Source organism: Corythoichthys intestinalis, chromosome 6 (assembly GCF_030265065.1).
Source record: "Corythoichthys intestinalis isolate RoL2023-P3 chromosome 6, ASM3026506v1, whole genome shotgun sequence".
NCBI classification, from domain to species: domain Eukaryota; kingdom Metazoa; phylum Chordata; class Actinopteri; order Syngnathiformes; family Syngnathidae; genus Corythoichthys; species Corythoichthys intestinalis.
The window spans coordinates 44032570-44055371 of NC_080400.1; the positions used below are offsets into that span (position 1 = coordinate 44032570).

The window sequence follows — 22802 nt, forward strand, 5'->3', positions numbered from 1 at the left end:
CTAATATTAAAGAAGCCGAGACAGTCTGCACATTTAAGATTAGATTGAAAACGTTCCTATTCAACAGAGCTTATGGTCAGGCTAGTTGAAGTCGAAGTAGACTCAAAGTTTAGTCTAAGCTGCACTAGAAGCTATAAAGCTGGGGGAAGTACAGCCACTGAGTTCTATCTCCTTTTTCTCGCTCTACCTACCACTTATCTTACTTTATTTCTATTTTCCAATGTTAATATCTAGTTGTCTAGTCTCTTCATCACTAGTCACCCGGTGTCCCCTTTCCCCCCTCCCCACTGGGGCGGGGCTATTTTTCAGCTGCAGCATCCTGACTTTCCGGACCCCACGCTGGATGGACGTCCTCGTTGCTACCCCCGTCTCATCTGGCTAGATGGACCGCTTCTTGCTCCTTTACTCCACTGCATCTTTACGGACTGTAACTTCACCTGCTAATTCCTATTAGCGGTCCTGGGGCTTCCTGTCTATCCGTCCTGGGAGTGGATCTCTCCTGACTGTGGTACTCCCCAAGGTGACTGTGGTACTCCCCAAGGTTTCTCATTTTTCTCCCTAAGACTCAGTAGTTTTTGGAGTTTTTCCTTGCCGACATGGAGGTTCTAAGGATGGGGGAAACCCAGGACTTGAATTTATTTATTCATCTTTGTTGCTTCATATGCTGTTTCTGATTGTGTATCATATTGCCTCTGCAAAGCCCTTTGAGAATACGTTGTTGTGATCAAGGGCTATACAAATAAAATTGAATTGAATTGAAATAAATTCTTTAAAAATCCAACACTGAGATTTTCTGTTTTTTTTTTTTTCCACATTCTGTCTCTCATGGTTGAGGTTTACCTATGTTGACAATTACAGGCCTCTCTAATATTTTCAAGTGGGAGAACTTGCACAATTAGTGGTTGACTAAATACTTATTTACCCCACTGTATATGGTTTACAGTTGTAGTTCCAGGGCTCATTCACGGACAGGACTGTTACACCAGGGGGCTAAATAATGGGTTAACATCACGGTGACCTCTACATACTGTATAAGATAAATACAAATACAAAAATGGAAAGTGTTAGCCGTTTTCTCACCGAGGGTGTCATGGACACCCACCAATCAGTCACCAGAACTGTTGCTGCCAAGTATGTGCTCTCAGCTATTGCATAAGGGCTGTGTCATGAACACGATGATCGTACTTGAACTGGAGTTGTTGCTTGCTTGAAATGATGCAAATCCCTCTTACCAACAATTAAGTAGTTGTTCTAACAATGTACATTTTCTATTCATTTTCAGTAATTTTTAAAATAATTTAGGTCACTATTAAAATCACTAATTGTTACCAACACATTTCATTATTGAATCGTCGCATGTGTGTGACGCTCCGCCTCTTAGTGCAAGCACACAGATACACACTTCCATCAGGATAAATAAAAAGAAAAAAACATGGGCATATCTTTCTGAAGCAAAAAGGATAGTGGATATATATACACCATCTAATAAATAGCCAGTGTAGATTTGCGCTCTGATGTGCTACCAACTGCAGGCATACAGCCAATTTTGCGGCATGACGTGGATTAACCATGTGCTTTCCTGTGCTGTTGATGCGAGGTGCATGCCCGCTGTCAGCCGCTTGGAAACTTCACTTGAGTCACCTCGTTGTAATAATGGCAACTCATCTACAAGTTGTGATGAGCAATATGGGATAAAAAAAAAAAAAAAAACATCATGATAAGGGGCATTTCATATCATGCTATCAAGATGCCACAATATAATGCATTTTCAATTATTTGAAAAATTATACACTTATTACAGCGTCTGACAATCACAATAATTTTGAATTGACATTGAAGTGACCTGCCACAAATGTCCAATATATAAATATGAAATTTTCTACTTATGCTTGTGATTAGTGGTTTTGATTTTTGAGATTGCTGTAGATTAAGTTAGCATGATATCATTTATAATAATTAATAATGATTTGCCCCCCGCATGAGTCATCACCTTGTTGTGGTAGAGGGGTTTGTGTGTCCCAATGATCTAGGAGCTATGTTTTCTGGGGCTTTGTGCCCCTGGAATGGTCACCAATGGCAAACAGGGCCTAAGTGAGGGACCAGACAAAGAATGGCTCATTTGACCTCTTATGATGAAAAACAAAAATGTTTTCCCTCATCCAGATATAGGGGCCCATCTCTGGAACCAGGCATGGAGATGGGACATGATGGGTGGGGTGCGCCAGCACCTGGTGGCCAAGCCTACACCGTTGGGGCTAGCTGGGTATAGCCCAAAGAGGCGACGTAGGTTCCCCTTCCAATTGGCTCACAACCTGTGGGAGGGCCTAGGGAGGTCAGGCAGTTTGGTGGCAGCCAAAGGAGGGGTCCATGGCAGTCCGATCCCCGGCCGCAGAAGCGAGCTCTTCAGACGTGGAATATCACCTCGCTGGTTGGGGAGGAGCCCAAGCTGGTGCGTGAGGTTGAGAAGTTCCGCCTGGATATTGGCGGGCTCACCTCTACGCACAGCTTGGCCTCTAGTATCTCTCCCCTTGTGGGCGGTTGAACACTCTTTCAATCTGGAGTTGCCCACGGTGATAGGCGCCGAGCAGATGAGGGCATACTTTTTACCCACGGCTGAGTGCCTGTACATTGCGGTTATCCCCAGTAGACGAGATGGTAGCCTCCCACCACCTGCAGCTGGGAGAATGGGTCCTCAGTGTTATTTGTGCTTATGCACCAAACGGCGGGTCAGAGCACACACCCTCGTTGGAGTCCTTGGAGGGGGTGCTGGAAAGTTGGAAAGGTTTGGGGTAAAGAATGTTCACTCTTGGTTGTCATTAAGGGCAATAATTATCCAATTCACTTGAAGTGGGAGGTCCAATATCGGACGTCTATCTCTCGTCAATGGCAGTCAATAAATACAACAATAAATGGGCAGTCTGTAAGAGCTGTTTCAGATTATATTAGGCCCAACGAAAAAGACAACACCAACAGAGAATTCTAAATGTTCTAAAGCAGCTCAAACACATCCCAAATAGACGATAAGCAAGAAATGGACACAACAGTCATTTGTCATTCTGCTCCAGAACTCTCGCAAAATGAGCCTAACGTCAGTGTCAACAAGATTCAGCAATAACAGAAGACATGTGGTTAACACATAAGAAAACAGTGTTGATTGCTTTAAACTGGAAGTGGTTTATACTACGTCACGAGAATTAGAACTAGTCTTAAATTATTATAATTATTTAAGTAATTACTGATGTGTTAAGTCAAGTGCTCGGAGTTCAAATCCAGAAAGACCACGAATGCCGTGGTAGCTACGTGATAACTAGCCAGCAGCAAAACATCAGCACTACTCCTATTAATCCATTTTAAACATACATTACACCGCGAAGCATTACCAGTATACACATGGGAAATGTTATGGAGGACTCATCTGTGCGTCTACGTCACCGTCAATGAATATATGCTTAGACACTGGTCATTTAAATAAAAAATTATGGTAAACCCGTTTCATTACCTTTCTCTCTTTGAGTCCGCTGCGCAGTAGTGTTGTATCGGTCGCGAACGATTCGTTCTTTTTGAACGAATTGTTTTGGTGAACGAGACCGAACTAATCATCATCTGCACTGATTCGTTCTATGAAGGTAGTGCTTGTTCGCTGCGTGGGAGGGCGTTGAGCAAGCGGCAGCGTCTTCTGACATCGCACACGACCAATCAGACGCCAGCCTCATCGCGGGCAGGGGAGGGACCGGAAACAGAATCAGGGCGTTTGTCACTCACGTCCACGTGTGGCCAATAAGCAGCCAGCGTGCAGGCAGGGGGGCAAGACTGAGTTTTGTCACTTCCCGTTCAGTGATTCGGTCCTCCGGTTCCTGACCTAGCTTGCTGCTAACTTGATTTTCCAGTAATGACTATGCGGTGAATGAATCAGAAAATGAAAGGAAATGACTTTGTCACATATTTGTTAACGTGGAGCCTATCAAATGCTGCTCAAACAGACAAAAACACCACACAAATCTAGCGAGCATTGTTTAGAGTAGTACTTTTCTCAACAAACTCGTGACTGCCTATGACGACATACTATCAAATTTACAGTAATTTAAAACACGGGTAGCTATGAGGCAAGCAAAAGCTGAGCTGCGGTCGCGTGACGGCAGTGAAGCGGGCAGAGAACTGTCACTATATGGAGGCTTCATGGCAGCGATATTTACCTCATATGTGCACAGAAAAAAATATTTAGTATGATCACCATAATACTGATTTGCAATGAAACTGTATATACATGTCAATTTTTTCCCGAGTGTTTTATTTATTTTTTTTTCGTGTCAGCGTGTCGTGTGTTGGTTGGTTTGACAAATTATGTCAATCCGTCCATCATGTGCTACTCAAGCGCCCAAAACAACGCACGCAGACACGGGAGATGTCGCAATATGTCTACATTTTTCTTAACAGACTAATGAGAGTAGAAAGGCGACATCGTAAAGAGCTGACAATTATTTCTCGTCAGCATTTGACGATCTGAGATGCGGGGACGACAGGGGAGCTGACCGGATTATTTTATTTATTAATACCAGTGCAAAAAAACAATATGATCACCATAATACTGATTTGCAATGAAACTGTATATACATGTAATTTTTTTCCGAGTGTTTTTTTTTTTTTTCTTCGTGTCAGGTGTTGGTTGGTTTGACAAATTATGTCAATCCGTCCATCATGTGCTACTCAAGCGCCCAAAAAACAAAGCACGCGGACACGGGAGATGTCGCAATATGTCTACATTTTTCTTAACAGACTAATGAGAGTAGAAAGGCGACATCGTAAAGAGCAAACAATTATTTCTCGTCAGCATTTGACGATCTGAGATGCGGGGACGACAGGGGAGCTGACCGGATTATTTTATTAATACCAGTGCAAAAATTCAACACGATCATCTTAATACTAAAAAACAAAAATACAACAGAGCGAGATGTAAATATGATGTGTTGGTCGTTCCATATTCAGAAATTAAACTTTCGATGTATTTTTATTTTCGTGACAGCAAACATGCTGTATATGTGATTGTATGTGTGATCAAGAACCTGCTAAAGAAAGTCCGTGCGCCCCCGCCCCCTACTCCCCTCACAAAAGGAAAATGTTTAACCGTGTCCTAAATCGAAATGCAAGCACGAGCCATGACTTTGAGCCCATAGAACTAGGACAGACGACGCGGAAGTTCTCCCTCGCTTTTGCAGCAGCAGGAGGGAGACGAGGCTGTCTGTGAAAGCAGAATGATACCGCCTGTCACTCATTTCTGAAACTACGACGAGTGGTCAATGTGGAAGAGAGGGAGGGACCAAGCAATGTCACTTCCCGTTCAGTTATACTGCGAAGCGGTCTTTGGTGATTCGTTCGGCAACGTCACTTCCCGTTCAGTAACCGAACGATTCGTTTGGGCGGGGAGGGAGATGAGGGGGGCGAACGATTCGTTGAACGATTTGTTTGAACGAATCTTTTTACTGAACGAACCGGAATGGATTCGTTTGCTCAAGTGAACGACAAATCTCGTCACTACTGCGCAGCCGGTCGGACGGAAAGTCTTTCCGGAAACCGGTACGGTGGTATTCCGGCCAAATCCCGTCACGTGGAAGGAGTTCTCCGCCGGAAAAGGCAAGTCCAACTGGACCGCCCCCTCAAACTCTAATCGCTGTCACCAAAATCGGGAGGAAAATCAAGCGCCAATATCAATGCACCAATAAAACTTTTATCCTTTAATTGCTGCTAAAGGAACGATGAAGTGCGGTTACACGGCACTTGGTATTTAATCCTTGTGTGCCATTAAATCTTCATGTAATGCATACGGTGCTGTTTTGGCACCCCTGCCATTCTGTCAGATAATGCTCAATTTCTCCGAGAAAATAATTGCAATCACAAATGCGTTGGTAGTAATATCTTCATTTATTTTGCTTGGAATAAAAAAAAAAATAAAATAAAAAAGGAGATGAAAAAAAATTAAATCATTATCATTGTACTCAAAACTTCAAAAATGGGCCGGACAAAAGTATTGGCACCCTCAGCCTGATACTTGGTGGTACAAACTTTAGACAAAACATATCTGCGAACAACAGTGTCCTGTATCCATCAATGAGTTTCTTACAATGCTCTGCTGAAATTGTAAACCATTCTTCTTTGGCCAATTGCTCCAGGTTTCTGAGATTTCAAGGGTGCATTCTCCAAACTGCCATTTTCAGATCTCTCCACAGGTGTTCTATGGGATTCAGGTCTGGACTCATTGCTGGCCACTTTAGAAGTCTCCAGTGCTTTTTCTCACACCATTTTCTAGTGCTTTTTAAAGTGTGTTTTGGGTCATTGTCCTGCTGAAAGACCCATGACCTCTGAGGGAGACCCAGCTTTCTCACACTGGCCACTACATTATGATGCAAAATTTGTTGGTAGTCTCCAGACTTCATAATGCCATGCACACTGTCAAGCAGTCCAGTGCCAGAGGCAGAAAAGCAACCTCAAAACATCAGGGAACCTCTGCCATGTTTGACTGTGGGGACCGTGTTCTTTTCTTTGAAGTCCTCATTTTTTTTACCTGTAAATTCTATGTTGATGCCTTTTGCCAAAAAGCTCTACTTTTGTCTCATCTGACCAACTTTAACGGGTCATTCTAACAAAAAATACCGTTCGCTTTGCTTAAAACCAGTCCATTGTGGTTCTGGCCTTACGGTCATTGTCCTGCTGGAAGCTGATTGGTGCCCTAGTCTGAAGTCACCTGCAGATGCCTGCAGGTTGTCTTCTGCCCTGTATTTGGTTCCATCTATTTCCCTTCCCCAGCTAAAGGGAAGCACACCCACATGATGTTACCACCACCGTTTGACAGTGAAGTGACGTGTAGTTTTCAGCCACACATTGTGCACGTTGTGCATTTAAGCCAAAAAGTTCATCTATCATTTCAATTGCTTAACCCTGCTTCAAACTTTGCCGCAACTTTATCCTTGACCTGTCTGGTGTGTTCCTTGGACTTCATGGTTATTTTCCTTTGTTTGCTCCCCATTATTGTCTTACCAAACCACAGAGACCATCACAGTTCAGTACATTTGCACTGTATTGCACACAAGTTGGGGGGGGGGGGGGGGGGGGATAGGGGGCCGAGTACTTTTTCCAGACTAGTTTTCGGTTTTAAATTTGTAAATACGTTTAATTTTAACTGTATATGCCACTTTGTGTTGATTTTTCACATAAGATTACAATATATGCATGTTTGTGGTTGTAACATGACAACATTTGGAAAAATTTAAGGGGTATGAATATTTTTTGTAAACCACAGTAAAATGTCTTATTCCATAGTCCAGAGGTCACTCAAAATCAAGTTGTCAATTTCTCATCATTGATATTAGCTAATTAGTAGGGGCAAACTTTAAAAGATTAGTATCTATGATGATAAATAAAAGTACATAAATATGTTTCAATCTGGTAGTCCATCATTAGCCAGGTTTGTGACCTATACCATTGATTTAAATAAACCAAAACATTCAAAACTATCCACCTATCACTTTTCTATGACATCATTTATTTCCATTAGGATGAAGCATGAGCTGGAATTCTGCTAACCCCAATCTATTCACCAAACCAATAATAACGATAACAGTGTACCTGCCTCTAAACCAAACTCAGCTGGAATCAGGTTTATTTCACCTGTGACCCTCATTACAGTACATTTTCTTAAGATCGGACCAACACACCCCACACATTATATGTTAAACTGCAGCAAGAGTCCGCCTCAATTGACAAGTCTGTTAACCCATTTTTACAAGACAAAAATGATAACTGCAGTTAGGACGCCTGTAAAAGTTGTAAAAATGTTACAGTAAATAAATACAAGTTGTTGATATTAGAACTGAAGTCCAAATGAAGATCATTTACAGAGATTAACTAAAAATGTTAATGTAAAAAACAATGGCACAATATGTATACATGTTTTATTTTTGAACAAACCTTTTACAGTACTGTAACAAAACTTTAAAAAAAAAAAAAAAAAAAAGTGACAAAAAATACCAACTGTTGAATGTTTTGATGAAAAATTAGAGCTGAGGATGTAAATAGTGGGGACAAAAACATTGGTTGCAATGAATACAGCTGGGTAAAAATTGTAATAACTGAAACATTTACAGGAGGGCTATGGATGGCTCTTGAATTGAAGCCAATAGCTAGGTATGGCAGCTCTATGTTGATTGGGTAAGGTCCTAGTGGACCTCTCCAAAGTCTGAGCAGTTCAATTAGCCGGAGCCCCAACCATTCTTTGCTCAAATCAAATGGGGGTGGCCACATGGCATCAGACCATTGCTCTTTCCAGCAATATAGTAAAGATATAAAGATCAAAATGTAGGGTTAACCTTGAAAATACAAGGAATGCAGGGGCTTAGGGGAAGGGTTTCACAACAGTCTAGGTTTCATAGTTGGGGTTCTTGCGAAGGATAACAAAGCCCTCCAGGATGGGGGTGACGGGTAAGTACTCCTCTGTGGCCAACTCTGCTCTCTCTCCATGTGCTAGCAAAACTGGTGTTGTGTGGGTCTGAAAACCTGTGATGGCCTTAGGTTTGCCTGCTTGGCCCACAACGTCCACGGCCTATGGAGACATTGTGAGGAAAAACTGCCGTCATGTCATGTTTGACTGTTAAACTAACTTGCAGATTTCCTCATTGTTGGACAAATAAGAGTGAGCTTAATAAAATGTTAAACCCCTTGGGAATATACTTAACTATTAACTGACCATTTAATGATATACAATATAAGAGGAGTTACCTGACCAACTCTGACAGAAACTGGTAGTGGTCGAAGTTCTTCATCAAAGGTGACTAGCATACGCGGCTGCATGGCAGCAACCAGGCCATAAAGAATGTAGTGAGATTTTCCAAGGATTACTGCAATCCACACAGTCACAAACAGAAGAAATTACAATGCAGAGAATTTACTGAAGAATGATTACACACATTGCAACACTTTTTGGGGAAAAAAAACACAAAAACATTTAGGTCGGACAGCTGGTTTTGACAAATTTTTGGGTGCAGAATTCAAAATGGATCTGTTTTCCCCAATTACATTTTTTTTCCTTCACAGTTAACGTACTTACTATATCGTTATACCTGCACACCGCGAGCCATATATTTAAGAACATATGTGTAGAAAAAGATTCCAGTAATGCCCGTTTCTTTCATATTTCATTGTATGTCAATATTTGAATTTTTAATAAAACAATCAGCAAGCAACGTATGTTAAGTACAGTGTTCTCATATATTTTAAGAAAACAGGGATCCTATAGTTCAAAAGCATGATATGATAGAGGAAAAACTGAGGTAGATTTTAGATTCCGCACCCAAAAATGTGTTAAAACCAGCTGTCAGAACCAAAACTATAAAACTTGTGTTCCATAGTGTTCTAAATGATAAAGCAAGGGTGAAAGCAGCAAGAACTTACTGTTCTTGACATCGAGGAAGGAGACAAGCACAGTAAGCAACCCAGCCACGGCAACCTGACTCATCAGCTGCCTGTCGCTATGGTAGGGACAGAGTGTCAGTGTGCCTTTACCCAGGTGAGTCAGACCCTGCAGTGACGCAAACAGCACTAAGTCAATACTTATTCGTGCACAAGCATACGGGCCTCTTTGTGACACCACCACAGACCTGGGCCAATCGAACCATAAAGAGATTGTTGGGGTCTTTGGCGTGATATTGCGCCAGCTGCCTCAGCATTGCGGCCAGGCGGGCATTATTTGTTCCTGGGGGAAAAAGTAATAATAAAAAATATGTTATAAATGGGGTCAGTATCTGTGCTTAAGGAGGATGGAAATGATTAATCACAATAAAATATAACATTTAAAAACCATCAGCAAAATCTGAACTTTTACTCAACAAAATGACAATTTTTTATGTTGTTTTTATTATTTATTTATTTTTTTTTAAACTTATTTTCCATTGCTATTAAATGTGTTTCTATCACCTTACAAGCTGTATTTGAATCATCACCCAGCACTGAATAGAAATGATATAAAATGGTTAAACATTTTGTAACTGTGTGGGTATCATACAATTATAAATTCAGAATATCCAGACTCACCGCTGCCCACCATTCCCATTGCGAAGATAGAGTTGTGTGAGACCTCGGGGTCAGCATCGTGGGAAAACTTGCTGAGGGTGTCCAAGATGTTCAAACGTGGGTTGGACACAGAGATGAGAGCCAGAGCAAGTGGCACCGCACGCCTGAGGGTGGGCTCACCATAACGCAGCTGAAGTTGAGAAACAGTACAAAAAGGAATCAGCAATTAGATCAAAATACAGTAGATGGCTGTATTGTTTTTTTGTTTTTTTTTAACACTAAGTGTGCTTATTTCGTAATGAGAATGGCAAGGCAAAGATCCTGTTAAGACTGTAAAGATTTTTTTTTACCTCATAGCTTGATATCATCAGGGTGACCATTTCATGATGGTCTAATAATTGCAATATTGTGGGAACTCTCACAGTATTGCAGGAAACATAAGGGTGCAACGTGGGCGGAAAGGTCCACAAAAACCTTTTACTTACTGGCCGAGTAATTCATTTTATTAGTTTTTGTACGTTTACATCAAATATGAATTGAAGAAAGACAAAAGACTGTTTTTAAATTATTAAATATTATTATTAATATTAAATTTTAAGAAAACGGGGGACAAATCAAAAGTTAAATGCCTTGGGGGGGCATTACCCCACCAATTAAAAAATTATGACTGTGGATTATCATATTTGTTTTTGACAATGTTGTGTAAATTCAAAATAACGCAACTGAATTAATAACCATTACAGGTAACCATCAGTTGTCATTGGACATTTTCCAAACAGCTTTACCCAGAACAACTGGGAACCCCAACTTGGCTGCCCAATTCTTTGTGTAGCTCATTAAACTCAGCAGCTAAATTATCCTGTGTGTCTAATCTGCTAAATTTTAAATATACACAGACTCCGTTTGCCCTTGTGGAGTGATTTTTTCCCCCTGGACATCCATCTGCATTATTGCACCCACCCTTAACGAAGTACAACAACAAGAACAGTGGTGTGACCAAGAGAGGTCGGTGGAAGCCAATATTGACCAGCAATACTCACAAGATGCCCAAACGTCCGCAGTGCCATTTCCGAGCCTATTTCCTCCCCCATGGCAATGAGGGCAATACCAAGGACAGCTACCCCCTAGAATGAAAGTGGTATCAACTACTGTATACAATATGTTAATATTAGCTGCACAAAATGAAATTTTACCTGGTGAGAGCCCATGTCAGCAGTGTCCTTCTTGTCTTTATCCTTTTTGTCTTTTTTGTCCTTATCATCTTCTTTTTCTTTCTCCTTGGCCTCATAGTGCTCACTGCAGATGTGGAGAAGCTGCTGTACCTTCAGCACATTGCCAGAGCCTGGAATAGGTGACACCATCAGAGAGGAATAAATCAAACAAGTTCAAAAGAACTATGACCGTCCGGCTCCCTCTACTGGCTACCCTGGAACCAACAGGAAACCATGAGTCTGCGATTAATTACTCTGAGTCAAAAAAAAATTCAATAGGGCTCCAAAGATCGAAGTGTTTACACAGAATATACATACCAAATGTCATTATAATCAGTCCATGAATAACGGAGGAAAAGTCATTTTAATTCTGCAATTAATCATGCTTGAGACAAAAAAATTAAAAATCTGATCATCAGGGATTGATGCATTTACATCTTTCAAATATACCTATCAAATTTCTGATCTGAATAACGGAAGAGTAGTAATTTTAGTGCCCTCCCCAAGAGAACAACAACAAAAAGAGGAACAAAGTAGGCAAGAATTTGAGACCTCCCTCCAGGCAGTCTAACATAGTAAAGGAAAACTTGAGACCCCTCTCCAGGCGGTCTAAGAAGATGGATTTTGCTTGTACAAACAGCTAAAATCGCTATTGATAGTTGCAGACTAACCTGCATAAGCACAAATATCGACTAGCGTGTTGGCAAAGCTGCGGAAAGGCTCAGGAACAACTTGGAGAGCTGCCAGAGTGGTCTCGATGGCCTCTCCTTTACCTACGATAGAAAAATAAGACAAAGAAAATAATGCAATTATTTGAATTGACCAACACAGAATTGCTCACCTAGTGGTAATTGACAAGAATTGTCAATGCTACAAAAAAAAAAAGAGAAAAAATAAATAAATTAATAGAAACACCTCACAAAATAAAATTAGTTTAAATCATCTAGCCATCCCTTTATGTTGCATAAAACACACAATCATTGTTACCCATTCAGTTCAAACACTGTAGAAATTAAATCAGTGGTGATTCAAATTTGCATTCGTGCAGGTGTAGAATTGGGTTTAAATGTGTGAGTCTGAGCTTTCTTAAAGTGAACTGCAATAGATATACAGTGGGGAGAACAAGTATTTGATACGCTGCCGATTTTGCTGGTTTTCCCACTTTCAAAGCATGTAGAGGTCTGTAATTTGTATCATAAGTTCTCTTCAACTCTGAGGGACCGAATTTAATACAAAAAAAACAGAAAATCACGTTGTATGATTTTTAAATAATAAATTTGCATTTAATTGCATGAAATAAGTATTTGATACATCACAAAAATCGAACTTAATATTTGGTACAGAAACCTTTGTTTGCTATTACAGATACCAAACGTTTCCTGTAGTCCTTGACAGGGTTTGCACACACTGCAGCAGGGATTTTGGCCCACTCCTCCATGCAGATCTTCTCCAGACCCTTCAGGTTTCGGGGCTGCTGCGGGGCAACACGGACTTTCAGCTAGATTTTCTATCGGGTTCAGATCTGGTGACTGGCTAGGCCACTCCAGGACCTTAAGATGCTTCTTACGGAGCCACTCTTTAGTTGCCTTGGCTGTGTGCTTTGGGTCGTTGTCATGCTGGAAGACCCAGCCACGACCCATCTTCAGGGCTCTCACTGAAGGAAGGCGGTTGTCAGCCAAGATCTGGCGATAAATAGCCCCATCCATCCTCCCCTCAATACGGTGCAGTCGTCCTGTACCTTTGGCAGAGAAGCAGCCCCAAAAAATGATGTTTCCTCCTCCATGTTTCACTGTTGGGATGGTGTTCTTGGGGTTGTACTCATCCTTCTTTTTCCTCCAAACACGACGAGCCGAGTTTAGACCAAAAAGTTCAATTAATCCATGACGGCGTAATGTGTTTCCGATGGTTTTCTTTGAGACTGTGGTTCCAGCTCTCTTCAGGTCATTGACCAGGTCCTGCCGTGTAGTTCTGGGCTGATCCCTCACCTTCCTCATGATCAGTGATGCCCCACGAGGTGAGATCGTGCATGGAGCCCCAGAACGAGGCAGATTGACCGTCAACTTGAACTTCTTCCATTTTCTAATAATCGCTCCAACAGTTGTTACCTTCTCACCAAGCTGCTTGCTCATTTTCCCGTAGCCCATCCCAGCCTTGTGCAGGTCTGTTATTTTAACCCTGATGTCCTTAGACAGCTCTTTGGTCTTGGCCATTGTGGAGAGGTTGGAGTTTGTTTGTTTGAGCATGTGAACAGGTGTCTTTTATACAGGTAACAAGTTCAAACAGGTGCAGTTACTTCCAGTAATGAGTGGAGAACAGGAGGGGTTCTTAAAAAAACAGAGCCGAAATATTTACTAGTTGGTAATGTATCAAATACTTATTTCATGCAGTTAAATACAAATTTATTAATTAAAAATCATACAATGTGATTTTCTGGACTTTTGTATTAGATTCCATCCCTCACAGTTGAAGAGAACTTATGATACAAATTACAGACCTCTACATGGCTTGCAAGTGGAAAAATCAGCAAAATCGGCAGTGTATCATATACTTGTCCTCCCCACTGTAGCATAACAAAGTTATGACATATTGAGTTTAGTTTCTTTTTTTGACATGTGCGCATGTAAAGGCTTTGTTAAACAGTACGCGTCGCAGCTCCAATTCGGCTGCTGTTCGCTGGTGGATCGAAACCGCAATGATTATACTCCAGGGTAAGATATTGTCAACCCTATTACAAAAGTATCTGAGGCAGATATTGAAATCTGTAATTCACTTATTTCAGCTCAATATATAAGTTTGTGTGGCCTCCCAAAAATACAGTATGAGCACCGTAATTTATATATATATATAAAAAACAGACAAAAAACAATTGAATGGTACCCAAGTGGTTGAGTCCTAAACCAAGAGGGAGCCAGCGTGCATATGTGTCTTTCAGCTCCTGTTCATTCTTCTCCATGATCGTCTGCACAATGGTGGAAGTCACATCACCATTACATGACCCCACAGCTATCATACCACACGCCAAAGCCGTCACTCCAACCACCTAGGGAAAATAAACACATAAAGCTGCATAAACACTCTGCAGATTTATGTGACGAAAGATCAGTACATAAAACAGTAATTCATATTAAACACACCTCCATGCTGGATTTTGAGTCTCCCATGACAGGCAGAAGAAGAGACAGAACATCTTCTCTATTGGAGCCAGCATAAGCTAGACCCAATCTGCAACAAGATGGGGTATAAAAATTTGAATGTTGAGCTTTGTGTTCACAAAAGTAACACTTCCAAAAGTTGATTTAACATCTACAACACAATATGTTGGTCTAAGTTATCCACGGTTTATAAAAAAAACATAAAGGTTAGCAGAACTTGAAATTTCAAGTCAATATAAGTAAGTAGAACTTAAAATTTTAAGTAAACTGTACTTATATATATTAATTCATCGACCATGCTACTTATCCACATGAGGGTCGCAGGAATGCTGGAAGCTATCCGAGCTAACTATCGGCAGTCGGCAGGGTATGGTTGCAACCAATTGCCGGGCACAAGGAGACAAACAACCATTCACGCAAAAAAAATCATACCTTAGATAATTTGGAAGGTTCAATCAGCCTACCATACATTATTGATTTAGGATGTGGGAGAAAACTGGTGTACACAGAGAAAACCCACACAGGAGCCCGGGATTGAACCCATAATGTCAGAACTGTGAGATGGGCGTGCTAACAACTCATACATCGTGATGCCTAGTTTAAATGGCGAATATAATAGTAACTTAAGCGCGATACAACCTGAGACTCTTGAACTACAGCGCAGTGCATAGTCAAGTAAGCTACAAAGTCTGGTTGACAAGTTAGCACAACTCATTTTATCAAGTTAACGGTGTTAATAAAATGGTGTTACCTTGATTACTAACAAATAAACTAATGATGAAACCATGAAAATTGGAGTTGTGCTTAATTAAAATCTTTTTGGAATTAATTTTTTTTACAATCTAGGTCAATCAACTGTTCAGACTTTATTTATTTATTAAAATTTGTTCTCACCCAAAAATGGCGCCTATCCTCATGGTGTTACTGTTGTGGAGGACATAGTCTGAGAGCAGGGCAAGAGCTGGGTCACATTCATTTCTCACCCCAGAATTTACAATACCACAAGCAAGGAGGGCACCAGACTGCAAAAAAGATGAGAAGAGTGAAGCAAGTGGACCTCATGTGCGGTTATAATTTGGGAAGAAAATAAATCTTACTTTTGCGTGTTATTTCATAGCATTGAGTTTGATGGCATTAGGTTGAACTTAGCTAAACAAAATGTTTAATGGCTAATTTACCTTGATGTAGTCCTCAGATGAGTAAAGATATTTATCGATTTGGGTTAGACCGCCATCCACATCCCAAAGCAAGATCATTCCTAGAGATGCTGCAGCGCTCAACATGCCTTAAAAGTTTCAAATCATATAGAAATGTTCAGAATACAGGGATGTAAATATGATACATTATTGGTAGTTCTATGTATTTGTACCATGGTCCTTGTTCTTGTACAACCATTTGTTGCCATCATCTGTTAACAGCTTGTCCTGGCCAAATGCTGCATTAACAAAGCCATTCACAAAGGAAGAGGCCAGGTTCATGCGGGCTGAGTCTACTTGGGAGCCACTACCTCCAAACCCTTTAAAAAAGATGAAACATGTAGTTTTTCACCACACATATATACATAACAAAAAAAAAACATTTTTTGGTCAATGTAAAAGGAAGAGCTTATTGAATGAATAATTCTTTTTGAAGCAGATATCTTTATTTATGAACAATTGAAGTAGAAGATTTTAACAAAGCTAATGTCAGATTTCCCTTTTGACATGCAAGACTGCACAAACATACACTTTGAAAGACTCACTATTATTTTCCAGGTGCGTTTTGTAGATGTCATCTGGGACTTTGGGCTCCATGATATCCAACTGTGGAGGTCACGATGGGTACGTTACAAGATAATTTGAATTACTTCTACAAAACAGTACTGTATGTTAACAGATCCAATGAACCAAAACCAATCAGATGTTTGTCTGAGTAGTATGACTAACATTTACTGAAGGTAAAATCTAGACAAAGGATGCACCGAGATTAAAATTGTTGGCGGAAAGTAAAAACTGAAAATGAGGAAACCAAGGCTGGAAACCAAAATAAACAATAACACCTATAGCCAGCCCACTTTGTCAGCGCACAACACAGCCCACATACTTTGACCGATGTACCTTTCTAACTTCGCCCTTAACATACATCACTGCGCCAAAAGCATTTTTCCCCCTTCATTTTCTGACAATATACACACACACACACACACACACACACACACACATTATATATATATATATATATATTTTTTTTTTTTCAAGTGGAGAAAATTTTCGAATTTCCAAAATGCCAATTGTCCAACAGATTGGGTTCGATACACAGAATTCACACATAAGTTCGCGCACAAAAGTTATCAGCCAGTTTTTGGCAGAAACGTTAAAATTCCGTCAAAATTTGACAAAACTTCCCGATAAATTTTTATTTTCAATGTCCCCATTAATTTCCAATGGTGCATTTAAATCCTACGAAAAGGTTTCATTCACTCCCATTGATTTTCAACTCGGGCCTGCAGAAGAGTTTCAGGAGTGAGCAGTATTTTTTGAAAAAAAAAAAATTAAAAATCCTCAATTTGCCCCAAAATCCTCAGAAAGTGACGCAAAAATCAAAAGGAAGTCACCCTGAGTGCTCCAAAACCAACAGCAGATGACCCAAATTCAACAGTAAGTGACCAAGAACACTAAGTGACCCAGAAATGCCCTAAAATCAAAATGAAATTCTCCAAAATGTACTGGTACTAGTGACTCCAGACTGTCCCATAATATACAGGAATGGCCCCAAAATCAACAGAAAGTGAGCCACAATTAATTCATTGCCTTCCATTGACAACGATAGACATCCAGTTCATTTAATCTGGGAGGACTGATTGTGAACGCTCATCTTTCAGCCCGCACAATGCATTTGCCTACCTCTCTGGCCAGAGCCAAGAAATTGCTGTTGAGCTGCACATTGGACATGATCTCTGTCAGGTCCTCGTAATCATCCACAAACTCGCTAAGCTCCAAGAACATGCCATGTCGGCCAAGCATGAAGGACATCTGCTTTTGAATAACTCTGCAAGGTATATACGATGGAATTAGTATTCTAAAATTTTTGGACTAATACATCGATTTATGGCAACAATTACAAAATGTAATGCTATACGTTATAATGTATAAAATACTCACATGTCTTTGCAGGATGTGAAGATATTTTCTACAAGCTCCACATCATTGAGCATCAGGGCCAATCGTAGAGCTTCAGGATAACGGTTAAACTTCCTGAAGATCTTCAAGGCACACCGAAGGAGTGCAGAGTTTTCTGGCTCCGGAACATAGCTCACACAACTGGAATGGTGGTGAACAAAGTCAAATCAGGAACTCAATAAATGTGAATAGGTGTTGATAAGTTGCAAACTGACCTACCTTGTGAGGTACAGGCAAACCTTGCCATAGGCATTCTCATCAATGTATTCCTCAAGCATGTCCAGCCTCTCAATTTCCATTAAGAGGTCACAAGCCTCATGCTCAGCATTGTGTGCCATGTTATAAGGTACGATTTCCTTCACCAGCTTCAGCAATGTCTCCTGCTGGGTCTTATCATTCTCCTCCACCTCCTGCCACTCTTTTGCTACCTCACCAGCCAGATGCCTGAGAACGACAGAGGTATGTACTTTGTTGTTGTTTCCGGTTTCTTCATTTAACCTTTACCTAAAAGCCAACGTTAGCAATGACTTCTTCAAAATATACAAATTGGGATTCCAAAAATGTTGGGATGCTATACAAATTGGGAATAATATCTGAATGCAATGATGTAGAAGTGCTAAATTTCAATATATTATTCAAAATAGAACATGAATGAAGTTTGAACTGAGAAAATATGTTGATTCTTAATTTCATGTTGTCAACAAATCTCAAAGAAGTTGGGGCGGGTAGCAACAAGAGGCTAGAAAAGTAAATCACACATATAATAAAATTGCTTAAAGACCAATTATCACTAATAAGGTCCATTTGCAATATGGTTGAAAATAAAAGCTACTCAGAGTGGCAGTGTCTCTCAGAAGCAAATATGGGTAGATGAACACCAATCCCACCAATGATGCGGATAAATATAGTGGCGTATTATCAGAAAGGTGTTTCCCCGTGAAAAATTGCATCATATTTGAAGCTCAAAGACTAACAAAGAAAACGGACATACCATGTCATCATGACTAAAGACAAGGAAATCACAAATTATTATCAGTACACAGTTTAGAAGCCCCCATCTTTGATGTATTGGGTTGAATGAGTGCATGTTGTCTGGGCAGCTTGCACATCTGGAAAGGCACAGTCAACGCAAAAAAAGTATTCAGGTTCCAGAACAACATACAGTGGGGAGAACAAGTATTTGATACACTGCCGATTTTGCTGGTTTTCCCACTTGCAAAGCATGTAGAGGTCTGTAATTTGTAACATAAGTTCTCTTCAACTGTGAGGGACGGAATCTAATACAAAAAAACCCAGAAAATCACGTATGATTTTTACATAATAAATTTGCATTTAATTGCATGAAATAAGTAATTGATACATCACAAAAATCGAACTTAATATTTGGTACAGAAACCTTTGCTTGCTATTACAGATACCAAATGTTTTCTGTAGTCCTTGACAAGGTTAGCACACACTGCAGCAGGGATTTTGGCCCACTCCTCCATGCAGATCTTCTCCAGAGCCTTCAGGTTTCGGGGCTGCTGCCGGGCAACACGGACTTTCAGCTCCCTCCACAGATTTTCTATCGGGTTCAGATCTGGTGACTGGCTAGGCCACTCCAGGACCTTAAGATGCTTCTTACAAAGCCACTCTTTAGTTGCCTTGGCTGTATGCTTTGGGTCGTTGTCATGCTGGAAGACCCAGCCACGACCCATCTAGGAAGGAGGTTGTCAGCCAAGGTCTGGCGATACATAGCCCCATCCATCCTCCCCTCAATACGGTGCAGTCGTCCTGTACCCTTGGCAGAGAAGCAACCCCAAAAAATGATGTTTCCACCTCCATGTTTCACGGTTGGGATGGTGTTCTTGGGGTTGTACTCATCCTTCTTTTTCCTCCAAACACGACGAGCCGAGTTTAGACCAAAAAGTTCAATTTTGGTCTCATCCGACCACATGACCTTCTCCAATTGCTCCTCTGGATCATCCAGATGGTCAGTGGGAAACTTCAGACGTGTCTGGACATGCACTGGGTTCAGCAGCGGGACCTTGCATATGCTGTAGGATTTTAATCCATGACGGTGTAATGTGTTTCCGATGGTTTTCTTCGAGACTGTGGTTCCAGCTCTCTTCAGGTCATTGACCAGGTCCTGCCGTGTAGTTCTGGGCTGATCCTTCACCTTCCTCATGATCAGTGATGCCGCACGAGGTGAGATCTTGCATGGAGCCCCAGAACAAGGCAGATTGACCGTCAACTTCTTCCATTTTCTAATAATCGCTCCAACAGTTGTTACCTTCTCACCAAGCTGCTTGCTTATTTTCCTGTAGCCCATCCCAGCCTTGTGCAGGTGTATTATTTTATCCCTGATGTCCTTACACAGCTCTTTGGTCTTGGCCATTGTGGAGAGGTTGGAGTTTGTTTGAGCATGTGAACAGGTGTCTTTTATACAGGTAACAAGTTCAAACAGGTGCAGTTACTTCCAGAGAACAGGAGGGGTTCTTAAAAAAGAACTTAGAGCCGAAATATTTACTACTTGGTAATGTATCAAACACTAATTTCATGCAGTTAAATACAAATTTATTATTTAAAAAATATACAATGTGATTTTCTGGATTTTTGTATTAGATTGCGTCCCTCACAGTTGAAGAGAACTTATGATACAACTTACAAACCTCTACATGGCTTGCAAGTGGGAAAACCAGAAAAATCGGCAATGTATAAAATACTTGTTCTCCCCACCGTATGGTCCCATCCAGACGTCTTTTCCTTCAGAGAAGACCTTGCATTTTATACATGATAATGCAAGACCACACGCATCATTAATTACAACACCATGGCTGCTTCAGTAAGGAATCTGGGAACCGAAGTGGCCAGCCTGCAGTCCAGATCTTTCACCTATAAAAAACCATTTGCACATCATAAAGAGAAAGGTGCAACAAAGAAGGCCCAAGACAGTTGAGCAGTTAGTGGCGTGTATTAGACAAGAATGGAACATTGTTCCCATTTCTTAACTTGAGGAACTTGTCTCCTCAGTCCAAAGACATATGCAAATTATTGTAAGAAGAAGCCTCACAGTGGTGAAAATGGCCTTCTCCCAACTTTTAGATTTTTTTACCATTGAATCTAAAAATCAACATATTTGAACCTTAAAATTATATTTTCTCTGTTAAAACTTTTCACCTGCCATCTATGTTCTATTCTTATTAATATATTGAAATTTGGCACTCACACATTGTTTTTATTCACAATTTGTATAGGGTGCCAACTTTTTGAGAATCCGGTTTGTATATTTAAAATAGCTATGAACTTTTTTTAAATGATTATATTGTATTATCATGAATTACCGAACATATTCATGTCCCCAGGAAGCCAACTCTTCCTGGGAGCCCAGCAGGCGGTACTTGAGACACTCCCTCTCGCCACTCATTGTCATGGCCAGCACTGATACGACATCTGCACAGAAATGCTGCAAATACAAATGTATAAAAAAACAATGATTTTTTTGGATGACTGGAGAAATCTGGAAGTGATTTTAAACTTGCATTTAAACGTGCATTTTAACAATGATACTTTTTAAGCCATACCTTGTTTTGACCTGGGGCCATGCCTTCATAGATTTCTTTAAGCTTGCCATAATGTGGTCGCAAAAATTTTAGAGGCTTGGGCACAGATGTCATGGAGGTGGTTGAGGAGCGTATTTGCCTGCGTAACTCTTCCAGTGCAGGACGATACAATGATGTGTCCTTCTCCTGCAAGTAAAGGTGAAATTTGTGTCACTCTAATGTTATTCTCAAACGTATTGCATATATAATTTGGAGTATTCAAATGAGTAATACTCACGCCTAGCCTCTCCACCATCATTTCCAAATCCTCTTGTAATTGCTTATCTTCTTCAGACTAATAAAGAAAACAGAATGACTGAAAGTTTGAAACCCATTATGTAAATAAACAGTTTTTTAAAAATTATAAATAGCACAAACATCACGAAAACGCTTTCACTCATCAGCAAAACATTCACAAAGGGGACATCATAATGAAGTACACGGAGGTCCAGGAAATCAGAAAAAAAAAACTACGGAGAAAACATGCAAATTACAACAGAGATTCGAACTCGCTTCTTCTGACAGTAATGCGTACTATTTCACTGACCATAGCCTTAAAAAAACACAACGGCACTGACCGAGCTGTTAGAGATTAAATCAACACTAAATGTTCCGACAACAATTGGCATTGATAACCTAACTGACTCTAGATGTACATCTAGTTGTCTTCTGGGTTATGGGGCACATAAACTACATTTGCTGTAGCAGACAAGTTTACATTTAGCATGACATGCTAAAGTTAGCTTGTCGGCTAGATTGTGTCAAAGCAGTTATATCGCAGAATTTGTCAGGGCAACAGCCAAGAGCGCTCACAATGGACTGTAATATCATACATTTATGTCTCGACACAAACACCAACACAAATTACTGAGGGTACGCGTGTGTCAGAAATTACAATGACAGTCACGCTAGCCTGTTCAACCATGTTGTCATAGTGGCAGTGACTTAGCAAAATAACCCGGCAGATTTAATCAACAACGACTTTCAAGCATTCACCAATTCTTGCTCCTCCTTCTTCTCTTTATCCTTTCCCGAAGGCTGGGAGTCTTTTTCCTTGTTCTTTTCATGCTCATCGGATTTTTCGGACGGCTTCTTCTCTTTGTTTTTAGAGTCCTCCATGGTTGCAAGCTACTAAAAAATCTACTACCGACAGATAGCAAAATGAAACAGGGGAACCGGAAGGTTTCTTCTTCTACGTACAAAAGTTCTTTAAGTTGTGTATTTAGCGCCTCTACTGGTAGAAAATATTAATGCTGCTACTTGACCATGCGTAGTTCAAGGCATACAAAATGCGGGAATAGCAAACAAATTAACATTTTGAACTATTTCCATCACTGAAATCGCAACTGCACTAATATGAAAATCTACAGAAATGTATGCGTGTCACTGAAAACTTAAAAAATATATATATTTTAAGCATTTTTCACCAAGCACCTAAATGTTCCATATATTATTTTAGTTTGGTATGCATTATGGTGTTGTAAATTGTTATGTTTTATCTTGTGCATGTTTCTGTTTTTACGGTTTTGTTGAATTAAGACTAACAATATATACGACTGATACCGCCATTAAAAAAAAAAAAAATCTAACAAGTCTTCTAAAATCTGTACAAAGTTTTAATCTCCTACATTTGTCTAGTGCCTT

At 40.4% G+C, this 22802-nt stretch overlaps 2 protein-coding genes across 2 annotated transcripts in view; both read right to left on the minus strand.

Moving 5' to 3' along the window:
• LOC130917378 (eukaryotic translation initiation factor 4 gamma 1-like) overlaps positions 1–5597 on the minus strand; it is a 75768-nt gene extending 70171 nt beyond the window's left edge. The window contains exons 1-2 of the mRNA XM_057838712.1: positions 5533–5597; positions 3500–3518 (exon numbers count right to left, since the gene is read on the minus strand). The gene's annotated coding sequence lies outside the window, so the exon portion shown is untranslated. The remainder of the gene's footprint in view (positions 1–3499; positions 3519–5532) is intronic.
• Positions 5598–7634: 2037 nt separating this feature from the next.
• Positions 7635–22345, minus strand: psmd2 (proteasome 26S subunit ubiquitin receptor, non-ATPase 2). The gene is made up of 21 exons (XM_057839829.1): positions 22155–22345; positions 21397–21453; positions 21141–21305; positions 20901–21022; positions 17797–18021; positions 17560–17718; positions 17302–17446; positions 16161–16221; positions 15789–15935; positions 15598–15704; positions 15314–15441; positions 14402–14489; positions 14145–14307; positions 11939–12040; positions 11250–11398; positions 11097–11180; positions 10078–10246; positions 9645–9739; positions 9439–9565; positions 8767–8885; positions 7635–8590 (listed from the first exon to the last, which is right to left on the minus strand). Exons 1-21 carry the CDS (start codon positions 22275–22277, stop codon positions 8408–8410), a joined length of 2718 nt encoding a protein of 905 aa, XP_057695812.1. The 5' UTR covers positions 22278–22345; the 3' UTR covers positions 7635–8407.
• Between the last annotated feature and the right edge of the window lie 457 nt (positions 22346–22802).